The sequence below is a fragment of the Balaenoptera physalus genome, assembly GCF_965194825.1.
Source record: "Balaenoptera physalus genome assembly, chromosome: 3".
In the NCBI taxonomy this organism is placed as follows: Eukaryota; Metazoa; Chordata; class Mammalia; order Artiodactyla; family Balaenopteridae; genus Balaenoptera; species Balaenoptera physalus.
This window is the reverse complement of record NC_138890.1, coordinates 113,383,900-113,409,385: the sequence shown is the minus strand read 5'-3', so window position 1 is coordinate 113,409,385 and position 25,486 is coordinate 113,383,900. Positions and strand designations below refer to the sequence as shown.

At 37.8% G+C, this 25,486-nt stretch overlaps 1 protein-coding gene across 5 annotated transcripts in view; it reads left to right on the top strand.

The window, feature by feature from the left end:
* Nucleotides 1-25,486, top strand: part of RASGRF2 (Ras protein specific guanine nucleotide releasing factor 2) — a gene marked incomplete at its 5' end in the record, with an annotated part of 237,048 nt that overhangs the window by 100,931 nt on the left and 110,631 nt on the right. For all 5 annotated transcript variants that reach the window (XM_082458029.1, XM_082458028.1, XM_082458030.1 and 2 more), the window contains 6 exons: nucleotides 1,920-2,029; nucleotides 2,778-2,896; nucleotides 8,495-8,655; nucleotides 9,602-9,668; nucleotides 10,203-10,339; nucleotides 20,731-20,813. In XM_082458029.1, coding sequence (XP_082314155.1) covers nucleotides 1,920-2,029; nucleotides 2,778-2,896; nucleotides 8,495-8,655; nucleotides 9,602-9,668; nucleotides 10,203-10,339; nucleotides 20,731-20,813 — 677 coding nt within the window. The remainder of the gene's footprint in view (nucleotides 1-1,919; nucleotides 2,030-2,777; nucleotides 2,897-8,494; nucleotides 8,656-9,601; nucleotides 9,669-10,202; nucleotides 10,340-20,730; nucleotides 20,814-25,486) is intronic.

Genomic DNA, 25,486 nt, shown 5'->3' with positions numbered 1-25,486 from the left:
GCAGATTACACTTTCTTCTCAAGTGCACATGGAACATTCTCCAGGATAGATCACATCTTGGGTCACAAATCAAGCCTTGGTAAATTTAAGAAAATTGAAATCATATCAAGCATCTTTTCTGACAACAACTCTATGAGATTAGAAATAAATTACATAAAAAATACAAACACATGGAGGCTAAACAATACATTACTAAATAACCAAGAGATCACTGAAGAAATCAAAGAGGAAATCAGAAAATACCTAGAGACAAATGACAATGAAAGCACGACGATCCAAAACCTATGGATGCAGCAAAAGCAGTTCTAAGAGGGAAGTTTATAGCAATACAATCCTACCTCAAGAAACAAGAAAAATCTCAAATAAATAATCTAACCTTACACCTAAAGGAACTAGAGAAAGAAAAACAAACAAAACCCAAAGTTAGTAGAAGGAAAAAAATCATAAAGATCAGAGCATAAATAAATGAAATGGAAACAAAGAAAACAATAGCAAATGATCAATAAAACTAAAAGATGGTTCTTTGAGAAGATAAACAAAATTGATAAACCTTTAGCCAGACTCATCAAGAAAAAGAGGAAGAGAACTCAAATCAATAAAATTAGAAATGAAGAAGGAGAAGTTACAATGGACACTGCAGAAATACAAAGCATCCTAAGAGACTACTACAAGCAACTCTATGCCAATAAAATGGACAACCTGGAAGAAATGGACAAATTCTTAGAAAGGTATAACCTTCCAAGACTGAACCAGGAAGAAATAGGAAATATGAACAGACCAGTCACAAGTAATGAAATTGAAACTGTGATTAAAGATCTTCCAGCAGGGGACTTTCCTGGTGGCGCAGTGGTTAAGAACCCGCCTGCCAGTGGAGGGGACATGGGTTCGAGCCCTGGTCCAGGAAGATCCCACATGCTGCGGAACAATTAAGCCTGCGCACCACAACTACTGAGCCTGCACTCTAGAGCCTGCATGCCACAACTACTGAAGCCTGCATGCCTAGAGCCCATGCTCTGCAACAAGAGAAGCCACCACAATGAGAAGACCACACACCGCAATGAAGAGTAACCCCCACTTGCCGCAACTAGAGAAAGACCGCGCACAACAACGAAGACCCAACACAGGCAAAAATAAATAAATAAAATAATAAATAAATTTATAATAAAAAAAAAAAGACACATGTACCCCAATGTTCATTGCGGCACTACTTACAATAGCCAGGTCATGGAAGCAACCTAATTGCCCATCGACAGATGAATGGATAAAGAGGATGTGGTACATATATACGATGGAATATTACTCAGCCATAAAAAGAATGAAATTGGGTCATTTGTAGAGACATGGATGGACCTAGAGACTGTCATACAGAGTGAAGTAAGTCAGAAAGAGCAAAACAAATATTGTATATTAACGCCTATATGTGGAATCTAGAAACAGCAGATGAACCAGTTTCCAAGGCAGAAATAGAGACACAAATGTAGAAAACAAACGTATGGACACCAAGGGGGGAAGTGGGGGGGGTGGGGTGGAGTGGGGGGGTGGTGGGATGAACTGGGAGATTAAGATTGACATGTATACTCTAGTATGTATAAAATAGGTAACTAATAAGAACCTGCTGTATAAAAAATAAAATTAAATTAAAAAAAGAAATGTATGATTATATTAAAAATCTGAGAAAATAATCGTTTCTTTATAATATAAAACTTTATTATCTTCATGTGTTCTTGGTGACATTTCTGTGTGTGTTTGATGTTTGAAGCATAGTTCATTTTAAATGTATTTCTTAAAAAAATATACGTGTGAAACAGTCAAAACTGTAAGAGTAGAGATGAGCTCTTCAGAAGTGATGATGGCAAGCAGAGAAGATCTAGTGTTACTCATCCTGACCTTTGCTCATGCTGGCCTTTGTTTGCTTTTAGATCCCCAGGTATATCATCACACTTCATGAACTCCTAGCTCACACTCCCCATGAACATGTGGAGAGGAAAAGTCTGGAGTTTGCTAAATCCAAACTAGAAGAACTGTCCAGGTATGTGGAGAATTTATAATAAAGGTTTGATCTGGCAAAGTAGCACATTAGTCTTTTGTGGAAACTGAATATATATGTCCAGGGAACAAGTAGCAAGACACAATCCAGCTTCTCAGATTCTGCTGAACATTAAATGCTAGCTCCTGAGATGGTGCTGAGTCAGCATGCACATTAATTTTAACCAAGAAAAAAAATATCTTTGAAAATGGTTTTATGGCATGTAAATCTATATAATTGAGATTAGGCATATTTTGGTTTAAGTTTGAAAATGTTCACATTTCTTTCATCGTAATAGAAGAATGGTTGTTAGTTGCATTTTTGCATCCATATTTGGTAAGAAGTCGGAGAATGTATATTTTGGATTTATCAGTGACTTTTCAGTGTTTTGGCATCTGTGTTCCTTTAGCTTATATGGGATAAATGGTATAAAGTTCTCTAATTTACTCCACCTCTAAGAAACGGCATCCTAATTTCAATGAATGGAGCTCTTTGTAAAATAATATATTGCTTTCCTGTTGCCTTTACAAGGAGCATTCTCAGGATACTCACTTATCCTTAAGAATCATGATGTACATTTGCTTTGCTTTGAGTCATGACTTGATGAAGGCTAGAAGTCCAGCATGACTTACCCTACAGCCCCAGTTAGACTGATACAAGTTCAAACCCTAGCTTCCGAGATGGAGCTCCTTTGCTTATCTGCTGGGGCAATAGAAAATCCCTCACCGTGATCCTGTATTGTGTCTGACAGGGTCATGCACGATGAAGTGAGTGACACTGAAAACATAAGGAAGAACCTCGCCATAGAAAGAATGATCGTAGAGGGCTGTGATATTTTGCTGGATACTAGCCAAACTTTCATCCGCCAAGGTAAGTCCTTGTTCAGCAGACCCACCAACTAAGTGGTCTCTGCACCTGTCACATTATCACTGGCAGATCCAGGAAAGCATTTTGGAGCAGGCTTGATTTAGCTGTTTGATTGATGCTGTTCATGCAGGATGTCCCCACGGCCTTGACCGAGGCTGTGGTTGAGGCCCACCTTTGTGCTGTTTCTTTTCAGGGGCCATGAAAAACAGCAACACAATAATAGTAAAGCACGAGTGGGACAGTAAATTACATTCTGACTGGACTCTCCTCCTCAGTGGACCGGACATTCTCTACAGCTCCAGGGAGGACAGATTGCTCTGGCCGATTGGAGTGGCAGTGCCAGGTGGTGACGACATCCAGGCAAAGGCCCAAGAGAAACTTGCATTACTCAGAGCCCTTTCACATAGCAGTGGGGACAATGTCCGAAGTGAAAACAGCTGTCTCTTGTTCCCATTTTTCATCAGCACTTCCGGATCGGCCCCACATGATATGATTTGATTCAATTGGTAACTCCAGTTGCCAGATGAAATGTCTCACTATCAACTTGCCCTGCCATATTTCGGTGATGGCGAAGGTATCATGTTTGAGGGGTGTGCTTTGGGGGCATCACCCAGTAAATTGAGCTTTTGAAGAGTTGAAGATATTTGTACTGGAAACTGTAGAGAAGCAACAACCTAACAGTCCGTATTCCTCCATGGCTTTCATTACAGAGCGCAGGATGTAAACCACACTCCAAGTTCTTTTTAAGTGCTCAGGTGTTCTGGGGGCAGGGGAGCATGCCCCGCAAAATCGATTAGTGGCAATATATTGCACACAATCATAATTTTGAACTTGGTGAGGAGTGGCATAAAAATTTGGAACTAGAATTAACCTTTAATGTGGTTTCTCTTTATAACATGCCAATATTATTTGAAGATATTTGCATTTCTAGTGCCTACCAAAATGTGTTGCTTAAAATCTTTTTTTACCTCATCAAACAAGACATTATTTGTGCTACACACGTTAATTTTTGCACAGAACACTTAAAAAATTTACCACATGCTGTTCTATTTTCCATATTTATTTACAAGGAGAGAAATCACACGTACGTTAAAGTTTGGAAGTATATTTCGGGATATGATACCTTTCTCATTTTTGGCTTTAAGTATTCATTTTTCTTTAAGTAATAGTGGACTCTAATGCTGACAACATCAGGCCTTCCTAACTCCCCCTCTATTCCTCCGTACAGACCGTGTCCCCATATTGGCTTCCTGCCTTCCTGGCACTTGTCTGCTTCTGTGCCTTTACATGTGCTGGCCCTAGCCTGGGCACCAGGAATGCCCTTATCCACCTTTCTTGTGCCTATGGAAGGTCTGCTTGTCCTACTGGGCTCAGGTCAGACACCTCTAAAGAGCCTTTTAAATTTCCTTCTCATCTTCCCCTCCTCTTTCCTCCAGTTAGAATGAATTTACCGTCCTCCTCATTCCCAAGCCCCTTTGCTCCTGGTGCATGTATTTCATCCGCTTGCTTGCATGCCTGTCTCTCCCAGTAATTGTAACTCTGAAGGGCAGTTTTTATGAATTCTCTCTTGCTTAGTACAATGCTTTCCATTATAGATACCCGGAAAATGAACAATGGATTAAATTGAATTGCTTGTTGAACTACAGTTTTGAATGTCAGCTGTCTTGTTTTGTATTTTTCTTGTAATTGGAGTTCACTGAAAAATACTTACTAAAGGACTTGAGCTGTATACTATGTGAAAATGGTAACAAAAGTTTTTGTAACTAGTATTCAATTTCTGAAAGGACTTTGGACTGAAAAGTATTATTACACATAAACATTTAATATATTTCTACAAACTTAGTTGAAAAATGCTAGAAGGTCGAATCCAATGAAAAAATCATATTTTTTTTCATTGCACCTGGAGGAAAAACAGTCATGAGCCGCCTCTCCCTTTGATTCATGTCCAGATGTTATTTATAGCTTGTTCTGTACTACATGTTTGAGGTGCTTCTGCCAGCTATTAATATATCTGATGTTATTGCTGTATTGATGTTGATATAATGATTTGCCTTTCAGCAGTATTTTTCTGTGTTGTTTGGTTTGGTTAGTCTGTTTGGGAATTATTCAATAAAGGTGGTTTTAAAAAATCAAACCTTAATCTGAAAGTAGAAAGTAATCCAATTACAGACAATTTGGAAAGTTTGCATTATTTTGCTTTGGTTGCTCCTATTATTACTTTTACTAAATACTTTTAATAGGCTTTAAAACTCGTTGAAGTGGGTTTTTAAAAAAGTTTTTTTAACTTTGATTCTATTTTCTATGAAATGGACTATAGTTTATCTCTAATTGTATACTAATATTTGCATTGTTTACTTTTAGGGGTGATATACGGTCTGTTTTTTAATGCGTGAGTGTGTGTGCAAACGCTTATGTACAAATATGTGTGTGGTTTCAATCTCAAATGAATTTTTATTGAGGACTAGAAAAAATAAGGTCATCTGAAAGGCCTCCTCCGAATAGGTGTGGTAGCCAATCTTGAATGTCAATCTGTAGGAATTTCGTGATTGAAAAAACAGGTTTTATTGTAAATTGATTCCAATTACTAGATGGTTGATGAGTACGATGCAGAGGACTATATCATAGCAGTGGTCTGACACTGTCATTTATTTTCCAAAATCTTTTCAAAGTTTCTTGAGCAAAAGTGTCTGCGGCAATAATAGGTAGACATATAACCACGTCATGGAGGTCAAATCCTGTCCCCTCCACTTCCTTGCTGTGTGATATTGGGCAATTTACTTAACCTCTCTTTGCCTCAGTTTCCTCCCTTTAAGTTGGGGAATAGTAGTAGCTGTCTTTTAGGGTTGTTGTGAAGATTAAATGTTCATAAAGGCGTCTAGGCTAGTGTCTGTGAGATTATGACATAAACCTTAAAAACGAAGATCTAAATTTTGGAATTGGTGTCTATTTTCAGTAACATGAAATATATATGAATATTTATTAGAAGATAAAGGCACTTTAAGTTGACATTTTGTGCAAAATCCATTATACTGAGTCATTGTTGTCTGGTGGAAATGTGAATCAGGAAAATTAAATAAAGGTGACCGAATTTAGAGCTAAATGCATTGAGAATGAGACATGAACCTCTGTGGTACTTTAATCATTCCAAGACTCAAAATCATGTACTTTCAGTGTACTAGTGTCCTTTGAAATTGTAACGTGGGGTCTAGAAATAGTTATACCTTCTCAAACGCCTAATCCAGTAACCTGGAAATTGCTCTTCATTCTTTTACACTACTGAGTGGAATTAAGAATAAGGGCATTAGCCAGTCTTGAATGCCATGCTATGGGAATCTAGTGATTGAAAAACAGAAGTGTTTTGGTAAGTTGATCCCAATTATTAGATAGACTGATGATGATGGTGATGCAAAATATCGTATCACAACAATGGTCTGATACTGAGGAATTACTGATTCAAGACTATGAGTTCTCTAATTTGTATTAACTAGAAAGGAATCCTCAAGTCTCATAGTTGTGTTGAAACATCATGTCAAACATAAGATGAAATGTGAAAAAAATATCCACTTAACTTATTTTTCAACAAGCTTATTTTATAAACCAGTGTTGAAATTGCTCACTTTTAATTCAGATGTATACACTTCTGTACATACCTAATGCACACAGTCTCCTATTTGGATATGAGATGAACAGTTATAGATTAAGCATATTAGTGTATAGTTGCCAAGGAAACATTGGTTTTTTTTTTACCTCAAAGTTATAATTCACGGTAATGATTAATATATGAGTTAACAGTGGTACTCTATAATTTCTGATTTACAAAATCATTAAATGCTAGAAGCATTTACCAGTGAACACATTATTATCCAGTTTTCATAGCCTTGGTTATATCCCTTCTGAAAATGACTCTCAAACCCGCTTGCCCACCTGTCTATGCTGCAGTCTTCCGCTCTGCCCTAACCTATCTGCCTAGATGACTCACGACCGCCCACGGCAAAGCTAGAACTTACTGTCTTTTCCCATCCATTCCCTTTCTGACTTTCAGTTGTTATGCTGCTGAATCCACTGCCATCTCCTGGCGGGGATGACCCAGGTCCTCTGGAAGATCTCCTGTGGCTTCGGTTTCACCCACGGGTCTCATGAATACAATCCTGCTGCTGCTGTTACTTGCCCATCTCCTCCTCTAAGCATTCTGCCTTCTGCTTTTTTCATTGCTCCGTTATTCTTCATATTTAATTACATGCTGCCTGTGCTCTCTGCCACTTTGCTCCCACCTACCTCTCCTCCTTCTTGCCCATTCCTTTCACTGGAACCAAGCCTTCTCCCGCCCTCATTCCCCAGTCCCACACCCTCCCCCAGGACTGCCTCAGCAATTCTGCCTTTGTCAAGCAGCCCCACCTAAACACTCACCTGAATAGATGGAATTCAGGGAATCCATAGAAACTTGGGTTCTTTACCCCCAGCACATCTTTAGATCTCTGTAAAAGTAGATGCTGTTTGGAATATTCAGATGTTAGTGTAAACATTTTGTGACCCACAATCATAGTTTTACTATTCTAAAACAAACAACAACAACAACAAAAAAATCGGGAAACCCAGGAAATGTATGAAGAGGAAAATAAAGTTGCCTGCAATCTCATCTCTTAGTGATGACCACTGTTAATATTTAAGTGATAAATAGTCATTTAATAGTTCTTATGAGGCTGATAGGAGCCTTTGTAAGGCTGCATTTGGAGTAGGTGGTGGATTAAACAAATAGTAGAAATATTACTGGCTCAGGGCATTTCACAAGTCAGAGGCAAGGTATTTGCTAGCGTCTTTTGTAGTACTTTTTGGTTTGATATTTAACTTAGATTAGAATTTTCTTTTGCGGGGAGCAGGCGGTCATTATTAGGGTGAAACTATATAAAGTCTATGCATAGCTTCTCACATTGAATGGAAGACAGTTTTGCTCACAGGAATGTTCTGGGTATAGAATTTGTGTGGTTTCTTTTCCATTTAGATTCCACAAAAAAATTTTATCACATATAATTTAAATGTAACCTGAAATGACTGCCCTTTAAAAATAGTCCTTAACTAAATTGCATTGAATTGTATAATTTGTGTATTTTTATAATGTACATGTATTGTACATTCTATTTTTAAAATACAAAGTAAACTATATTAATGCTATTTATCTACCTTCAGGGCTCCAGGAAAATTAAATTTGATTTGCTTTTTATTAGGTTATTTTATTACTCTATCTAATTATATAATATGTACCTTATTCTTATGTAAATAAATTGATTGAGATCAGATTATGAAGGACAGATGGCAGAAGTGCCTCATTCTTTGAATTCAATTTGGCTTTCTTTTAAACTTATTTTCCAGCTTATAGATAATCAAGTCTAAAGTGTTTTACAAAAATAGTAGGAATTCGTGCAACCCTTAAAACGTAATGCATTGTTTCTTCTGCTCCGAGTGCAGGGGATTTACTTGTTCCAATGGTGCATCAAATAAATCCTTGGTATCTTGGGAAACAGGCCCTGGTGTTTTTACATCAGGAACAGCTCTCACTTGACAGAATTTTAATTACTGTGTGTTCTTCACTTTTGTGATCACCAGGTTCTCTTATTCAAGTACCTTCCGTTGAGAGGGGGAAACTTAGTAAAGTTCGCCTGGGTTCATTGTCTTTGAAAAAGGAAGGAGAAAGACAATGCTTCTTGTTTACAAAACACTTTTTAATTTGTACAAGAAGTTCAGGAGGAAAGCTGCATCTGCTCAAGGTACTGGTTTTATATGACTATTCCATTTATGTTCCATGCACTTAAGAGGCATTGAGGTTAACTTAATTATGACTTTCCTATGCCTGCTATCATAAAATAGATTGTCAGATTTCATGGTGAGGTAATATACAGTTACCAATCCTGACATTTACTTTGTTGTCAATTGGATCCAAAGTAATAGAAATTTAAGTGTGCATTGCCATAAAGAAGAGCAATTAAAATCATAACCTGGACAAAATTACTAGTTGGTGACTACTGAGCTACAAAAATCTTGTCGAATTACTGCAGTGTACTGATTATATAATATTTACTAAATGCTCTTTTATCTTGCTCAGTACCAGGAGTGAGCAAACTATGGCCCGCAGCTTGTTGCCTGTTTTTGATAATAAAGTTTTATTGGAATACAGCCATACTCATTTCCTTACATATTGTCCCTGGCTGTTTTCATGCTTTTTTAGAACAGCAGATTTGAGCAGTTGCGATAGAGATCACATGGCTTGCAAAGCCTAAAAGGTTTACTAGCTGGCCCTTAACAGAAGAAGTCTGCCTATCTGTACCTTCTGTTATTAGTGCCTGAAAATATTATCCAACATCACAACAAAGGCTTCCTACTGCTTAAATCACTTCCTGGTTGGAGAGTTCTGCCCTTTGCTGAGCTGCATTCACTCTACAGGACCCCTAAGGTGCCATATAGTCTCCCATAGACTGACTTGCTAAATTTTATAAACATCAGGAGTGAGAGTCGGATGTGGGGAAGAACCATGAAGTTCAATGAATTCAATTACTTTTACACATCTAAGTTTAATTTTGGACTCTATGAAAAATTATTTATGAAGCAGAATTGCTATTTTCTTCTGTGGCAGTTTGAATGTAAGGTTTGCAAATCACAGGTTCCCAACCTGTGAAAGACTCTTAGCCTCTTAATGAACAATTGGTCTGTTTCCAGACAGGTGGAGTTCTCTCTCTAATAGAATGTACATTGGTTGAGGAGCCCGATACAAGCGATGATGACTGTAAGTCACATACTATCACTTAGAATTATATTAGAATTAAATAGCCCTATGGTTTTTATTCATTCATAGCTAAGAAGAGCTGCTTAAGGAAGCAGGAACGATGTTAAGAATAAACTCCCTGAATTCATTTATATATGAAAAATTCTGTTGAGCCATTTAACCTGTGACCTGGTTAAACCGTCTTTGGGAATTCATATTTTACTGAATTTGTCTCTTGATAGTGACTTTGCAGTGGTAGAAAAGAAAGGGATTGAATTAGTGTGTTGGAATTCCATAAATTATGGAAATTAAAAAAAAAAAAACCATGAAATGAGAAGGAAAGCAGGATCCTAGTCCTGAGTAACCTACTGATCTCAGTTTCTTCATCTGTTTATGAGCTTAACAAAGCCTTCCCCATGCCCAAGAAGCACCATATTGCTGAAATGAGATCCTGGACTTAAATGCACATTGATTGTATTACTAGAACCATGTGAAAGCAACTATCACTCATATTTTTGTGTTCACATCTAATTGTTTGGTTTACATGTGTTGAAGCCAAAGGTTCGGGGCAAGTGTTTGGACACCTGGATTTTAAAATAGTGGTGGAGCCTCCTGACGCTGCCCCTTTCACTGTGGTCTTGTTAGCACCTTCACGCCAGGAGAAAGCTGCCTGGACGAGTGACATCAGTCAGGTAAGCAAGTGGCTTTGGCCCTAAGTTGGGTTTTTTTTTTTTGTTTTAAATTTTACAACATAAACTTTTGGGAAGGAGTTTTAGAGTCAATTTATTTTTATTAGAAAATTATATCTGGTTGCTGTGGTCACTACCAGTACCACTATATGTCTTCATGTATTAAATCATTTGTGGTTGTTGTTTGTTTAAAATTTACTTGAAATGTAGTTATTGCATTTTGTGTCCTGGGTACTTTTGTACAAGCTGATAATGTAATCACTTGTGTTGGACAGTGTTAAAATTGCCCTGTGAGTAATAAATTCTCCAGTGACCTCACTAGATTTTTTTTTTTTTTTTTTTGCTTATTTGTTACTGAGGTAGGAAAATGGTGAGAGATTCAAAAACAGCTAACAAGGACTGTGGAATCAAATCAAAGAACAGATACTGTCTGTAGTATGAAGCCTGAAAATGAGCTCCTGTATTTTATATAGAAAAAATTAGGGAACAGATTTGCTTACCTTTCCTTGATCAGCAATGCCCAGTTAGGGAATTGCTTCATTTATTCAGCATTTGAAAGAATGTCAAAACTAGTGATGGTTGGACTTGGGCATTCTTCAATCCAAGCTCCACATTAATTTTGGTTCCATTAACCAATCTAGGTGAAAAGGGAAGCTGTGTAAGGAAAATATTAAAAGAAAGCTTGATTATTATCTTCAAAGTTGTTAACTCAAGGAAGATTGGGGCAAGCAGGAAAGGCATATGCTATAGATCCCATTGTCTTCCTTTTCCGAAGAGCTTATAGTACTTATATACAGTAAGTCCCCTACATACAAAGTAGTTCTGTTCCGAGAGCGCATTCATAAGTCCAATTTGTTCATAAGTCCAACAAAGTTAGCCTAGGTACCCAACTGACACAATTGACTATATAGTACTGTACTGTAATAGGTTTATAATACTTTTACACACAAATAATCCATAAAAAAACAAACAAAAATTAAAGAAAACATTTTTAATCTTACAATACATTACCTTGAAAAGTAGTTAGTACAGTACAACAGCTGGCTCTTCTTATCATACCAGCTACATCACTGCTACTTTTGCACTTGCTTCCGGACATCCTGGGCTTGAAATAAGATACTGTACTACTGTACTCTATATAGTACTGTACAGTAAAGTACACAAAAGCACAACCACTTGTACAGGATGCACGCACGTGACAATGTACGCCAGACATGTGAACTAACTTACGTGATTGGACATGCGAACACACGTTAGCATCTTTGGAAGTTCGAAACTTGAAGGCTCATATGTAGGGAACTTACGGAACTTACTGTATAAGACTTAGGTATAAATAGAAACTATATCATAGTTCTTCAGATACTTAATTTTTTTTGGAGTGACTGAAAACTGAGGGGAAATAGAAAGAAAATGAATGGGCAAAATAATTATTTTTGTATGTCAAAGAAATTTTACAGTCTCATTTGACCCTTACAGTAGTATTCTGAAGGCTAACAGAAATAGTAGTCCCATTTCACAGGTGAGAAACCTGAGGTTTGGAAGGTTAATAAGCATTTGTCCAAATACACAACTGTGTTGAGTCAGGACTCAAACCTAATCTAGGTCTTTTATTAGCACTCTAAATATCCTCTACTGGAATTCTGGATTTTTACTTCTTTTCTCCCAGGACTGTTTTGATGATGAATAAATAGCTGAAGTGAAGGTGCTGCTTTTCTGGTTAACAAAGGAAAGAAAATATGGGATCTTGTGTATTTGCATAATTACATCCTTGTGGTGATCTATTAATACTTTCATTAGCTCTATGCTGTATGAATTAATACTTTAATTAAGTCTCTGTAGTACATCTTTTACCTGATGAGACTCTGAATCAGTCATTGATTCTATGCACGTTAATTGAGCAATCACCGTGTGCTGCCAGGTACTGTGTAGGTACCAGGGATATGGCAACGGTCTCTGCTCTCAAGGAGATAGGCAGGCTAGTAGGGAAGAAAGGGAAGTAGACAACTTAATGCAACAAAATTTTGTATGTGTTGTGAAGCCAGGATAAGTAGGAAAAATAGGGAGAATTGGAGTGTAGGCAAAGATGTTTTTCCAGCTGCTTATAGCTTCTACCTTATGATGTAACTGGGGCTCCTAAGATACAGAGTTGATAAAAGCGTTAAGTGATCTTCCTTAGGGGGCCTGGTGAGGCATTGCTAAGAGAGAAAGACCCATGGGGTGCATGAATGAGTCTATGCCTGGTCCTTTAAAGAAAGGATCCAATACTTTGCTTCCCAGAAGCATCCAAGTGATTCTCTCTACTTAGTCTACATCTTGAGTTGAGTATACAACTTCTTCTTGTTTCTCCAAGTTTCTATTACTAATATATTAAGCTGATTATATGTACAATTGAATTGGAGAAGGAAACAACAGAAAATTGTATCTTTCTGAGGGACGATGATATCATTACATGAAATTACTGTGTTCCATAGAGCCTTGATACCGTGTGTCTTTGACACTTATGATTTCAGCCATTCAATAAATATATTTATGCAGTGATACTGTATGCCAGGCACTATTTAGGCACTTGTGATATATCATGGACAGGAGGCAACAGCAACAAAAAATTCCCTGACCTTGTGTAGCTTACATTCTAGTGTGGGGAAAACTGAAAATAGCAGTATACATAAGTAAGTATATAATATTTTATGTCAGAGGGTGATAGGCCAGGGTAAGAAGGATTGGGCTACTGGAGGTAGATGGGGGTTGGTACAATTTTTAAAAGGTGATCATCTTATTTTGAAGAAGACGTCTAAACAAAGACTGCAGCAGGTGATGGAAATACCGTGTTGATATGTAATGAAGGGAAAGTCGTTCCCTTGGCAGTGCAGAGGGAACAGCCACTGCAAAGACTCTAGAGTAGGAGGACACTGCATATTTTGAGTAATAGCATGAAGGCTAGTGTGGCTGAAGGGGAATGTGCAAGAGGGAAAATAGAAAAAGAGGAAATAATTTAAGTGGAGTTGTTAAGTAAGCAGTGGGATATAGATGTTAAGCGCTTGGAGGGAGGTCCAGGTGGGAGACTCTATACCATTTAGATGGTATTTAAGGCCTGTTGAGATCAGCCAGGGAGTAAATGTAGATAGACTGAGAAGAGGGCCATGGACTGGGTGAGGAGTCCTGGAGAACAACAAAGAAGAGAAGGAATCAGCAGAGCAATTGGAGGATAGCCAAGAGGACATGGTGTCCTGTAAGTCAAGTGAAGAAAATGTATCAGGGAGTGGGGAGTGATGATGTCAGCTGCTACTGAAAGCTGAGTCTGGTAGTGAGTGTTCTGAGACGCTTAGTGATTTTCCTGACTCAGGGTTTGAATGGTGAGTGGTAGACACAGAGTGCTCCACTATTGATTGAGCCTAGCCTACTGCCCAGCAGCCTGCATCTCAACCGGGCTTTGTTCTCTGCTTAAAGCATTTTCATCTTATGGGGAAAATTATGTGCTGTACACACGTTGATGGAATTTGTCAGTATTCCAAGTATGCCTCTGGACATATTCATTATTAAGATGAGTCTACAGAATGCTTGAAAATGTACTTTTTAATATTTTATCATGTATATGTAAAAATATGGACACAAAAAAGAAACCAGAAAGACTCCCAGCACCCAGATCACTAAGTAAATGTTTATCAAAGTGTTTTCCACAGATAATTACCGGAAGGTTGTTTTCTTTTTTTTTTACATTTTTGAATTTTATTTATTTTTTTATACAGCAGGTCCAAAGGTTTTTTTTTTAATACAGATTACTGAACCCACATTCCAGACACCCCCCAGGTTTAACAAGCTCCACAGATCATTTTTGCGCAATTAAATTTGAGAAACCCTGTTTTGAAAATCAAATGTTTCCACCTCTAAAACCCTCACAATCCTGCCATACAGAAATAATTTAACAGTTTGGCTCTAGGTGTATATGTGCATCATTTTTTGCTTTTTACATCTTTTTATATTCCTGTGAATTCTTCATATTAGTGTCTTCTAATAGCAATATATGTATATTCTATCATGTTAACTTACCACTTTTCTAGCTCTTTCTGAATAATTAGGCATTCAGGCAGTTTCCAAGTTTCAGCATTAATATATGATGTGGTGCTAACCATCTTTGCACAGGGAGTTTCTCCCCTTTTAAAGGTCCCTTGGTGGTGTATCTTACCCACAGCCAGTAAGGCTGGTACGGGGGGCCTGATCACTTTCATGAGTTCATGATACATGACTCGACAGACTGCCCAAACGCTCCAAGGAATATGTAACTCATCATTTCACAACATCATCAGCAAGGTATCTATGCAACTTTCTTCTAAGTCCTGCCAATGTTGAGTTTGTCACATTTGTCACATTTTCCTATTTAATGGAAAAGTGATATTGCTTTCTAGTGGTTTTACTTTACATTTCTGTAATTATCAGTGAGACTAACATTTTCCACTGTTTCTGTTTCTTGTCTGTCTATACCAGATGGACATTTATCCATTGGAGCTATCCTTACAGACTAGGGAAATGAGCATTTTCTTTCAGTCCAAATTATGAATATGTTCTCCATTATTTTGTCTATTTATTTTTGTCACTCTTTGTTTTGCAAAATTTTAATTTTTCCTGGCTTGATTTGATACCACCTTGCTAAACTATTGTACCGTGTTATACTAATCACGTGTAGTTCTTATTTGAGATAATAAAGTGGTGCCTGACTATTGATACAATCCCAGTTTCACATAGAGAACTCTATACAAAAATTAAGATGTTTAGCTTTGTCAGGCCTCTCTCTCTGAAGCTGTAATCTTTAGAAGTAACAATGGCTTGAACGATTAATTATACTTTTAGTTCCACCAGCAAGGTCATAATTAACCGTTGGTGCCTCCAACAAAATGTGCAAGTGGTTAATGGTCTTGACCAATAATTCTTCCCTTTTTCATCTATTTATAGGGAAAAATTTGAGGCTGAAGATTTGACCATTCATTTCAATATAGTGCATTCATTTGTGCATGTCTCACTGTCATACATAATGGTGTATTAAACAGATTTTTCTATAATTATGGGTATCAGCTAAAATGCAGAATTAAAATTCACCTCTGAGCTTCTTGGTTTGGGCAGATGTGTCAAAATACAGGCAAATTTGTAGCACACTGACATGCTTCCTCCCTTAAAATAACTTCTCTGGAATCAATAGGGAATATTTTACTTTAATATAAAAAGGTGAAATTAAAAGAGAGAAATTGAATTTACTGTTCTTCCTACTACTTAGAAGTATTAGGAAGATAAAAAAAAAATATGGTGACACAGTAGACCACTGACTTTGACCAGATATTTCCTTAAGCAAGACCCTCAAAAAACCTTGCTGGAGGGAATTCCCTTGTGGTCCAGTGGTTAGGACTCTGCACTTCCACTACAAGGGACACAGGTTCAATCCCTGGTCGGGGAACTAAGATCCCACAAGCTGTGCAGTGCGGCCAAAAAAACCCCCAAGAAACAAAAAATAAATCAAAAAGATTACCTGGGCCTTTTGTGAGTATACATATTCCCAGGCTCCACCCTGGTCATAGTCATCACAAACTGAACTAGAATAGCTGTGACCTAGGAATCTGCTTTTGTTAATATCCTATTAATTTCAAGGTTTATAGTAATTCACATAAATTCAATATATCCTTAAAGATTTGTGACGTCCTGATTATTTTCATGTCTTTCTTCTTAACTGAGTGAACTGCATTCATTTTCCCAGGACTCAGTCTCATCTCCCCAACACAACCAAGATATGTGCTTATATGATCATGAATATATACCATGGCTTCCAATATAAATATGTTCATACACACATTCGTAAACATAAATTCTGTTGTAGTTTAACTTTTTTCTGGAAGAGAACTCTTTCTTCAGTGTAGCAGTACTGAAAATGCCAAATGGAAGTGAGATAAAAGCAAAATTCTCTGGTTGATGTAGAATTGGTGGACCCAGAGCCCCCAGGAGTCCTGTTTGTTCACACCCTTGCTGTCACTGAAGCCTGTCTGTGGAGCCTCTGAGAAACGAGTCCATTTCAAAACCACTCCTCTAGTTACAAAGCAGAAAATAACACACCACTGTAAAGCAATTATACTCCATTAAAGATGTTAAAAAAAACCAAAAGACACTCCTCTATTATAAATATACCGTAATATGTTTTATATATACATGTATGTATATAGATAGATATATATATATATTCATCCGTCACACAGATAGGTGTGGCAGTTATCAAAGACCTTTTTGTACATTTAAATATGACTTCTTATTACATGGTCTTTTGAGCTGTAGTTCAGATTGCATGTACATTTTCTTCTCCTGAAACTTGAGTGTAAGTGAAAATTTCTTTTTCTTCCTGCTGAAAGTAATTTTAATACTTAACACAATGAATCAGAAAGATTTATGAATGAGATCTGACATTGGATAATAAGATGTTCAAAAGTGGTCACATAAATCTTCTCTTTTGGATCTAAAACACTTATCCCAAGTTTCAATTCTGGCAGTGTGGAGGACTGCACCGATTTAGATCCCTTCTAGCTACAAACAAGAAATGTTTAATACATAAAATCAGTATAATAAAAAAATTTAGTACATTGGTGGTATTCACAGATATAAAGGGAAATCTCTAGTTGCCGGAAATAACAAGGGAACTTAAAGTCAGGGTAGACAGCATGTAAACTGAAGACACAGAGACTTGGGAATGATTTTAGTTTGGATATTGGTCCCACGCCTGAGGGGTATTAACAAAAGGAGCGAGGGTTAGCCTTGGGCCCCTAAAAGGAATTGAGATCCTTGTTTGAAGCCTGGGCATTGAAAGGCTGCCCCCTCCATGAAATAAGAACTCAAAAAACCCATTAGGCCAGGGAAGACATAAGGAAGTTTGTCTTTGTCTTGGGTTCTGAATTTTCTTTTAATTAATTAATTAATTAATTAATTGATTAATTTTTGGCTGCCTTGGGTCTTCGTTGCTGCACACGGGCTTTCTCTAGTTGTGGCGAGCGGGGGCTACTCCTCTTTGTTGCGGTGCGCGGGCTTCTCATTGCGGTGGCTTGTTTTGTTGCGGAGCACAGGCTCTAGGCGTGTGGGCTTCAGTAGTTGTGGCACACGGGCTCAGTAGTTGTGGCGCACGGGCTTTGTTGCTCCTCGGCGTGTGGGATCTTCCCGGACCAGGGCTCTATCCTGTGTCCCCTGCATTGGCAGGCGGATTCTTAACCACTGCGCCCCCAGGGAAGCCCCTTGGGTTCTGAATTTTTAAAAAGCTCCTTTGAGAAAAACAAATGTGTTTCTGGCCTATGGATTTGAAATTCAGAGTTACAATAGTCACATGGTGTGAAAATTCCAAACTGAGAAATGAATGCAAAAACAATATTTGGACTGTTGCTAACCCAAAATGCTTGGTAGAAGCAAACACAAAGTCACTGCATTAGCAACACCTCAACAGTTCAGGGCTCATGACAAGGTGCTCAAAATCAAAAATTACAAATCTTGTGAGCAAACGATCTATCAAGAGCGAGAGTCAGAAGACATAGTGAGCAGTAGAATTAGCACTGCTGGAACTTCAGATAATAGAGTGATAACTTAGAAAAGACTGTGAAAAAGAATGTTTAAAATATAATAAAGCTATGAAAGGAAGGAAGGGAGGAAGGGAGGAAAGGAAGAAGGGAGGAAAGAAAAGAATAGATCACCGTGTAAAAAGGACCAGGCTGATCAGTCAAAGAACCAAATGGAAAATCGAAACATGAAAACTATAGCCCTAAGTCATGCTAAGGCTGTTGTCTGTGTAACTATATTATTGCTTAGACTGTTAAAGGAAACTGAAGGAACACTATTTACTTGCCACAATTCTTACCAAGCACCATCTCTGCCCTCCCACTCCCTGTGTTGGTTGCCCAAGTGGCATCCCCATTCTGCTCAGAAACAGTGAGAGTGAAAAGTCTAAGGAATAGCTAGAAACGTCCCTGGGGTGAAGGATCACTTAACCCCTCCTTCCTTTCCCTGTCTGCGTGCAGTATCTGTCCCCATACAATCTTTTCCCCCATTCCTCCAAACCCCACACTCATAGTTTCATAAGAACAGGGATAATGTTAATCCATTTTCCCACTGGAATTAGGAAAGTGAATTTAAAGTAGTTTACCTTATTCATCTTTTTAAAAAATATTTATTTATTTTGTTGTGCCGTGTCTTAGTTGCAGCAGGTGGGCTCCTTAGTTGTGGCATGAGAACTCCTAGTTGCAGCATGCATGTGGGATTTAGTTCCCTGACCAGGGATCAAACCCGGGCCCCCTCTCTCTTACGGTCTTCTCCATTATAAACGCACACACCTGCCAGCCTCATCTCTTCGTTTTCCCCTGTTTTTCATGCTTAGAAATGGAGTCATTGGCGTCTCTTTTCATCTAGCCCTGACTGAGAGCTCTCCCTTTGAGGTCCTGTGGCTGTTTTGAGGCCTAAGAGGATACCCCACCTACTGGTAGCTTGGCTCACTGGTGGAAACATTGACTCCATACAACTGGATACTAACTTAGGATATTGCAGTTTCAGGACTTATGGAAGAATACCATGTCCAACTTCCTGCTGCTCAAAACTGATAGGAGGAGCAGCATTTATTTAGCCTAAAGAAGAGCAGCCTATGCATACCCTTTTCTGAAGAGTGTGAAATCTGTGCTTGGAACCAGACGAGCAAAGGCAGGCCCCCATTCTTTGGGGCCCGCCACAGAGTGGTTAGTTTGGAACTGTACTCTTTATCCAGTGTTGAGGGAGTTTATAAGAAATGGTTTGGTCAAAACTGTGATTACTTTAAGGATGTCGTTGAGGATAATGTTCACGACATTATTCAGTGTTTTCTTTATGAGAACCCATGAGATAATTCTCCTCTGGACTCAGACTAGGGTGAATTGAGCTTCTATTAAACCATGAATTTTGTAGCTCATCATGTGGCCCCCTTTGAGTTGGTTGCTCCATAGCTCAGCTAATTTTGGGGACCACGTATAGCAAGTGTTTGGGACTTCTCAACATAAAGTACATGTGGTGGATTGAGCCCAGCCTTCATCTTATTATTTTCCACCCTTTATCCAAATCCTCTCTAATTTTCTTACTAATTTTGACTTTGTCTTACTGTATGTATTTTTGTAATCCACCTATGGGAATAAGATATAGTATAAACTCACATGTAAGCACATGTAACCTAATTTGTAGTTAGATAACCATAATTATTCATATAAAAAGATAACTCCAAATTCCAGGTGCTTCGAGAAATGAATTGAGGGGAACTTTAAAATATTCTACTTTATTCCCGGAAGTTGAGATCCTCTATACCTGGTCATTGAAATAATGGCATAAGACATGAGGAAACAAATTTTTAAGGAAAAACAAGCATGAAAATGGCTGATATGCTAAGTAAGGGATCAATAGTTAGGGGATGCCAGTGACCCAAAGTTTCTTATATGCATATTCATTCTTTTATTAAACACTGGGGTTTAGGATAAACCCTGAGTTCAAGAGCTCTGTGAAATCGCTTGGCAATCAGCTTCTTCACACCATTTAATTACAGTCATAAAGTACTACATGGTATCCTAGTAACTAAAAGTGATTTCTGATTTTAAAGATTGTTTAAATCTTTTTTTCATTTTCTGTTTTGTTTAAAAAGAATACGTATAATTCAGAATAAATCCTTCTCTAACCCAAAGTAATTGCAAAGGGAAATTTTGAATTGATAAGGCATAGATATAAATAAAGAAGGTAGAGAAAATTAGCAAAATTTCCTGAAAGAAAAGAGAAAGGAGATGAACAGGGCTTGATGTGTGCCAGAAGCAGGAGAAATTATACAATACATCCTCACCAAACTAACACGGTGCCAGTAGAAACTGCTAGAGAAGCTAGTAAAATGTGGGAATTTATTGGCAAAAAGCACCGAGAAGCAGGCACAGAGCTTACTAGTGAGAGAGAAGATGAATTCCATCCAAGCAAGCCACCATTTCTACTCTGCCTGCCCCATACCACCCCCTAGGGCAGAGAATGAATATAGCAGAGGCAGTTTATACCTCACTAGAGGTGTAAACTTCTCAAGTAGTGCTGGGACTGCCAGAGAATTGTGCCGATGTGACATTGTGCTCAGAATCCTTGGGAAACACATTCTAGGAAAATGTAGCCCTTATATCCATCCTCAGGCATTTGCCAGGTGCACAGTTTTGGTATTTGGATATTGAATCTGTTCATCAATGTGTAATGTTTCCCTGCCTCTGTGTGTGTGTGTGCGCGCGTGTGTACATATGTGCACAAATGAGAAACTAAATTGTTTTGTGATTATAAATAATTCTGGGAATATATGCTCTGCCTAGGTTTACGTGTGGGTTTTAACTGTCTATTTTTTAATTTCACAGTGTGTGGACAACATACGGTGTAATGGTTTAATGACTATAGTGTTTGAAGAAAATTCCAAAGTTTCTGTGCCACATATGATTAAGTAAGTGTGATAATCCTTTCTCTTACATTTTAATCAGGATCAACTTGGTAGAGAATGTAAAACTGTGAATAAAATATTGTTTCAGTAGGATTCTGCTTCCTACTCTGAATATGTTTGACAGTAATGTGATTGATCATTCATGATATGCCATTATAAATAATAAGACTATCACAATGGTTTTTCAGATTCATAGTTTATTGACTCACAGCATAGAAAAATAGTTTTTCATACTGTTCAGATGCCTTCCTCAGTACAAAAAGCCTATCAAAATTTTCAGGTTCAATGGATGGACCTAGAGATTGTCATGCTGAGTGAAGTAAGACAGAGAAAGAGAAATATCTTATGGTATGGTATCGCTTACATGCGGAACCTAAAAAGAAATGATACAAATGAACTTATTTACAAAACAGAAACAGACTCATAGACTTAGAGAACGAACTTATGGTTACCAGGGGGGAAGGGTGGGGAGAAGGGAGAGATTGGAAGTTTGGGATAGACATGTACACACTGCTGTGTTTAGAGTGGATGGCCAACAAGGACCATATATAGCACAGGGTACGCTGCTTTGTATTATGTAACAACCTAGGTAGGAGGGGAGTTTGAAGGAGAATGGATACATGTATATATGTAGCTGGGTCACTTTGCTGTGCACCTGAAACTATCACAGCATTGTTAATCAACTATACTCCAATATAAAATAAAAAGTATTTTTAAAAATTTCAAGTTCAATAGGTAAAGTGATAGCCAGATGTGTCAGAGGGTGGACAAAAGTTTGGCAGATTCTTTTGCTGTCTTCTCAGTGGGTGTGAATCATATTAGTCAGATTTGGTTGTAGAGATACATTTAGATTTTGAAGACACTCAACATGAATTAACTGGCTTTTCCATGGTACCATTTACCCACAGCCTATATATGGATTTGTCCCAGAGGCTATTGCCCAGGCCTGCCATCCTGCTCTCTGTATGTTTTGTTAACAAAGCAAATCCTAGAGAATGGACTTGAGGACACAGGGAGGGGGAAGGGGAAGCTGGGACGAAGTGAGAGAGTAGCATTGACATATATACACTACCAAATGTAAGATAGATAGCTAGTGGGAAGCAGCTGCATAGCACAGGGAGATCAGCTCGGTGCTTGGTGACCACCTAGAGGGGTGGGATAGGGAGGATGGGAGGGAGACGCAAGAGTGAGGGGATATGGGGATATATGTATACATATAGCTGATTCACTTTGTTATACACTTTGTTATATACTTTGTTATACAGCAGAAACTAACACAACACTGTAAAGCAATTATACTCCAATGAAGATGTTAAAAAAAAAGAAAGTGATCAACACTGGAAAAAACAAAAACATACAAACAAAAAAAAGCAAATCCTATAATTTAATATGATCACTAAGGAAACTATAGTTTTAAAATGAGAAGTTATATCAATAACTGTGTGCCATAACTCTCTATATTAATGCTTTTGTCTCTACATACTTTTTTGTTTCCAAATTCAAAAGTTGTTTTGGGAGGATTTTCAAGCTAACCAAATCGTTCCCTACTCTCATTTTCTTGGTTATTTGCAGTCCAAATTCTAAGAATAAAATGTATTTTTAAAAGCAGTCCTGTTATATCTTTCCAAAAAAGTTACATGAAACTAAGAAAATGTTTGACTTCCATGCCTTTTTATGTGGACTTTTTTTAGGTCTGAGCTGTTTAAGACAAAGAAACAACATCAACTTTTCTCTTCTGATAGGTATTAATTATAATTAGCATCATTCCAATGGTATAAACTTTAAAACTTATTAATTATTGTATCAGATGAAGGCAGAGTACATTATACTAGTGCCATAATTAGAAAAAATATAAAAGGATGATACTGTTTTAAATTGCTAGTCAAATTTTAAAACATTTTGCGTAGGGTCATTTTAAAACTCTCGGGCAAAGATTCCTTTAGCATTCAGTTTTCTAGGTTTTTAATTTAATATAGTTTGAAAAAAACAGGTCAGTTAAAAATGTACGATACTAAAATTAAAACCGAGTATGGAATATTAAGTCAAAAGTTTCAAATTATGACTTAATTTTTAAGTTCACATCACCAGGTTAGTTTTCTTCCATAGTATTCTTATTTTAATATTTCACAAAATAATATATATTATCTTAATTCCTTATTAAGAGTACTTTCGTGAAGCTTAGACAGCCATGAAAGTCCAGTCTGCTTTAGAATGAGAATAAGTTGGACTTGGTGGCCAAGTTATAAGCTCCTAAACCTTCGGGCAGCTGCACACCCACTATGTATGCATTATGTTCACTTTAAAAATTAGTACAGAGAAAAACTGTAGTTTTGTGCCTGATCAAGTTACGGCTGGAGCCTGAATGCATCTTCTTTCCTCTGTGATGGCAGTTTGACTAATGCCCATGTCCAGTCTCATTTGTATTGATATAATTGCCTCCTGTACAGACCAAGACTTTCCTGCGTCTGGGTGCACAGCGAGGGTCACTGCAATGAGTTGGAACCGCTCTCCTGGGAGAACAGAAGCCTGTATCGCGGGCTGTAGGGATTTCCTATTGGAGCCACACATGTTTGGATGCCCATCTGTACTCCACTAGATATATTCCCAAGGCAGAGTTTCATGTATTTCACATCTTTCTTCCTTCTATTTTCCCCTGCTTCATTGAGCCTGGTTCTCCTCAGTCAGAGAAAAGAGGATGATTTTGCAATCTCTGTTCCTTCTGATAGTCTCCTCCATGGCACTGTTCTACCCTAAATTCTGTATTCTTGCCTCCTTGCACATCTCTCTGGCTACATGCAACGAGAAAAAAAAAAAAAAAAAGACGTTTTACAGAGTTAAAAAAAAAAATTATTCTACCCTAATGGCATTACTTTGCAGGCACTCAGTTCCTTTTAAAACTTACTAATTACAATAGGTGATTTGGGTTTGATGTCTCAAAATTACTTTTTTAAGTGTTTACCAAAAAGGAGTTGTTATTATCATAGGAGGCTTAAGTAACGCATTGTATCTTCTTGAGGGTCCCTTAGGAAATTAAGATTTTGTTCAATGTAATAAAAGAAAATTAAATAATTTCATAATATTTAATTTCTTTTCTTTACTTAAAATGAAAATGTAATCATAATTTTGAAGGACAGTGGTGCAATTAGTCAGTTTCAATTTCATGTTGGCTACAATATATTTTTTCCTCCTAGTGTTTGGTTAAAGTAATTATAGTCAAAAGATGCAAAGCTCAAAACTACGAATAGAATGCAGAATCAAGACATTTATTAGGTGATTATATCCCTTTAAGTGATGTTTTATGCTTTATGTATATAGGCTAACGCTTGCTTTCTTTTAATAATAGTTGCCCTCAGTTTTCTTAGAAAATAGAGATTGTAGGTAGGAAAATGGTGGGAGAAAAAGTGATTACCTCGATTAGCCGTTCTCTAGACAGACTGGTTGATTCATAAAAGTTTCTAAGGTCTTTCAACAAATGAGAAAGATTAAGAACCAGAAAAGTAAAGTTGGTTGAGGGTCACATACTAAGTGCAAAAAAGAGCCGTGCTATTTTCAAGAATCTCAGAAGATGCACTTATGTATTTTTGAGATCCGTGGTGTGACTAAAACTAACAGGCCACCCTTAGTTCCTCACCAGAAGTAAGCTACTCATTTAAAATGCTCTTTCAAGCCTGCAAATGAAGCCCTTCCATCTGCACTGAGCTTACTTTGGGGTGGAACGTTTCCAAGAGCAAGCTAAGGAAGCTATTGATTTCTTTTTATCCCAAAGAAAATAAATATATAACTTAAAATCCCTTGAAGTGCTGAAAGGGCTAATGAAGGGCACTCACAACAAGCCAGCTGATTCTTAGCAGCAGCTGCCTCACTGAACATCACTGGCCCTGTACTGTATCCTTTAATCAAGTGGTGAAATCCAGGACTTCACTGACTGTCTGTTCTGAGGTGCTGCCATGAAGGGGGACATGGGGTCTCAGATGGGAATGTGAAGGCTACGGGCAGTCCTAGCGAAGGTATGCATTTCTTTGAGCCCCACTTGGATTCAGCCTCAGCTTCCAAGCTTTTCATCTTATGAACTTGGCCTCTATGCCGGCTTCTTTTGCCCTTTCTGACAAAGGTGCACCATGGGCTGAGGGCTCTGAGCACAGCCAAGGATCTTGAGGGCTGCTGTGTGAATCTTCCCTCCGGTTTGCTGTCCACTTGGAGAGGCTGCCGCAGGCTTCCAGTGCAAGGGCCTCGGGGTGATGGGTTGAGGTGCAGCCAGGTGGGAGGTTTTAGAGAATGAGAAAAGCCCAGCATTGCAGGTGGGCAGGTGGGTACTGTTCAGGGGGAATCTTTAGAAGAGTTGACTGCCTGTATTACAGCCATTACTTTTTTTATGAAGACATTTTTAACACTGCAGAATATTGAAAATGTAAGGAAAACCCAACATTTCACACAATTTATGGATTAAATTGTATTCAGAAAATGGTTGGCCTTAAATGCATTTATCAGCCAGAAAGAATGAAACGGATTAAGCATTCTTAACATTCTAACATTCAAGAAGTTAGAAAAAGAATGACAAAATCAACTGTAGGAAAGTGTAGGAAGGAAATAACTAAGATAAGAATGGAAATTAATAAATTAAAATATAGAAAAACAGTAGAATTGATCAATCAAAGAGCTGGTTCCAGAGGGGAAAT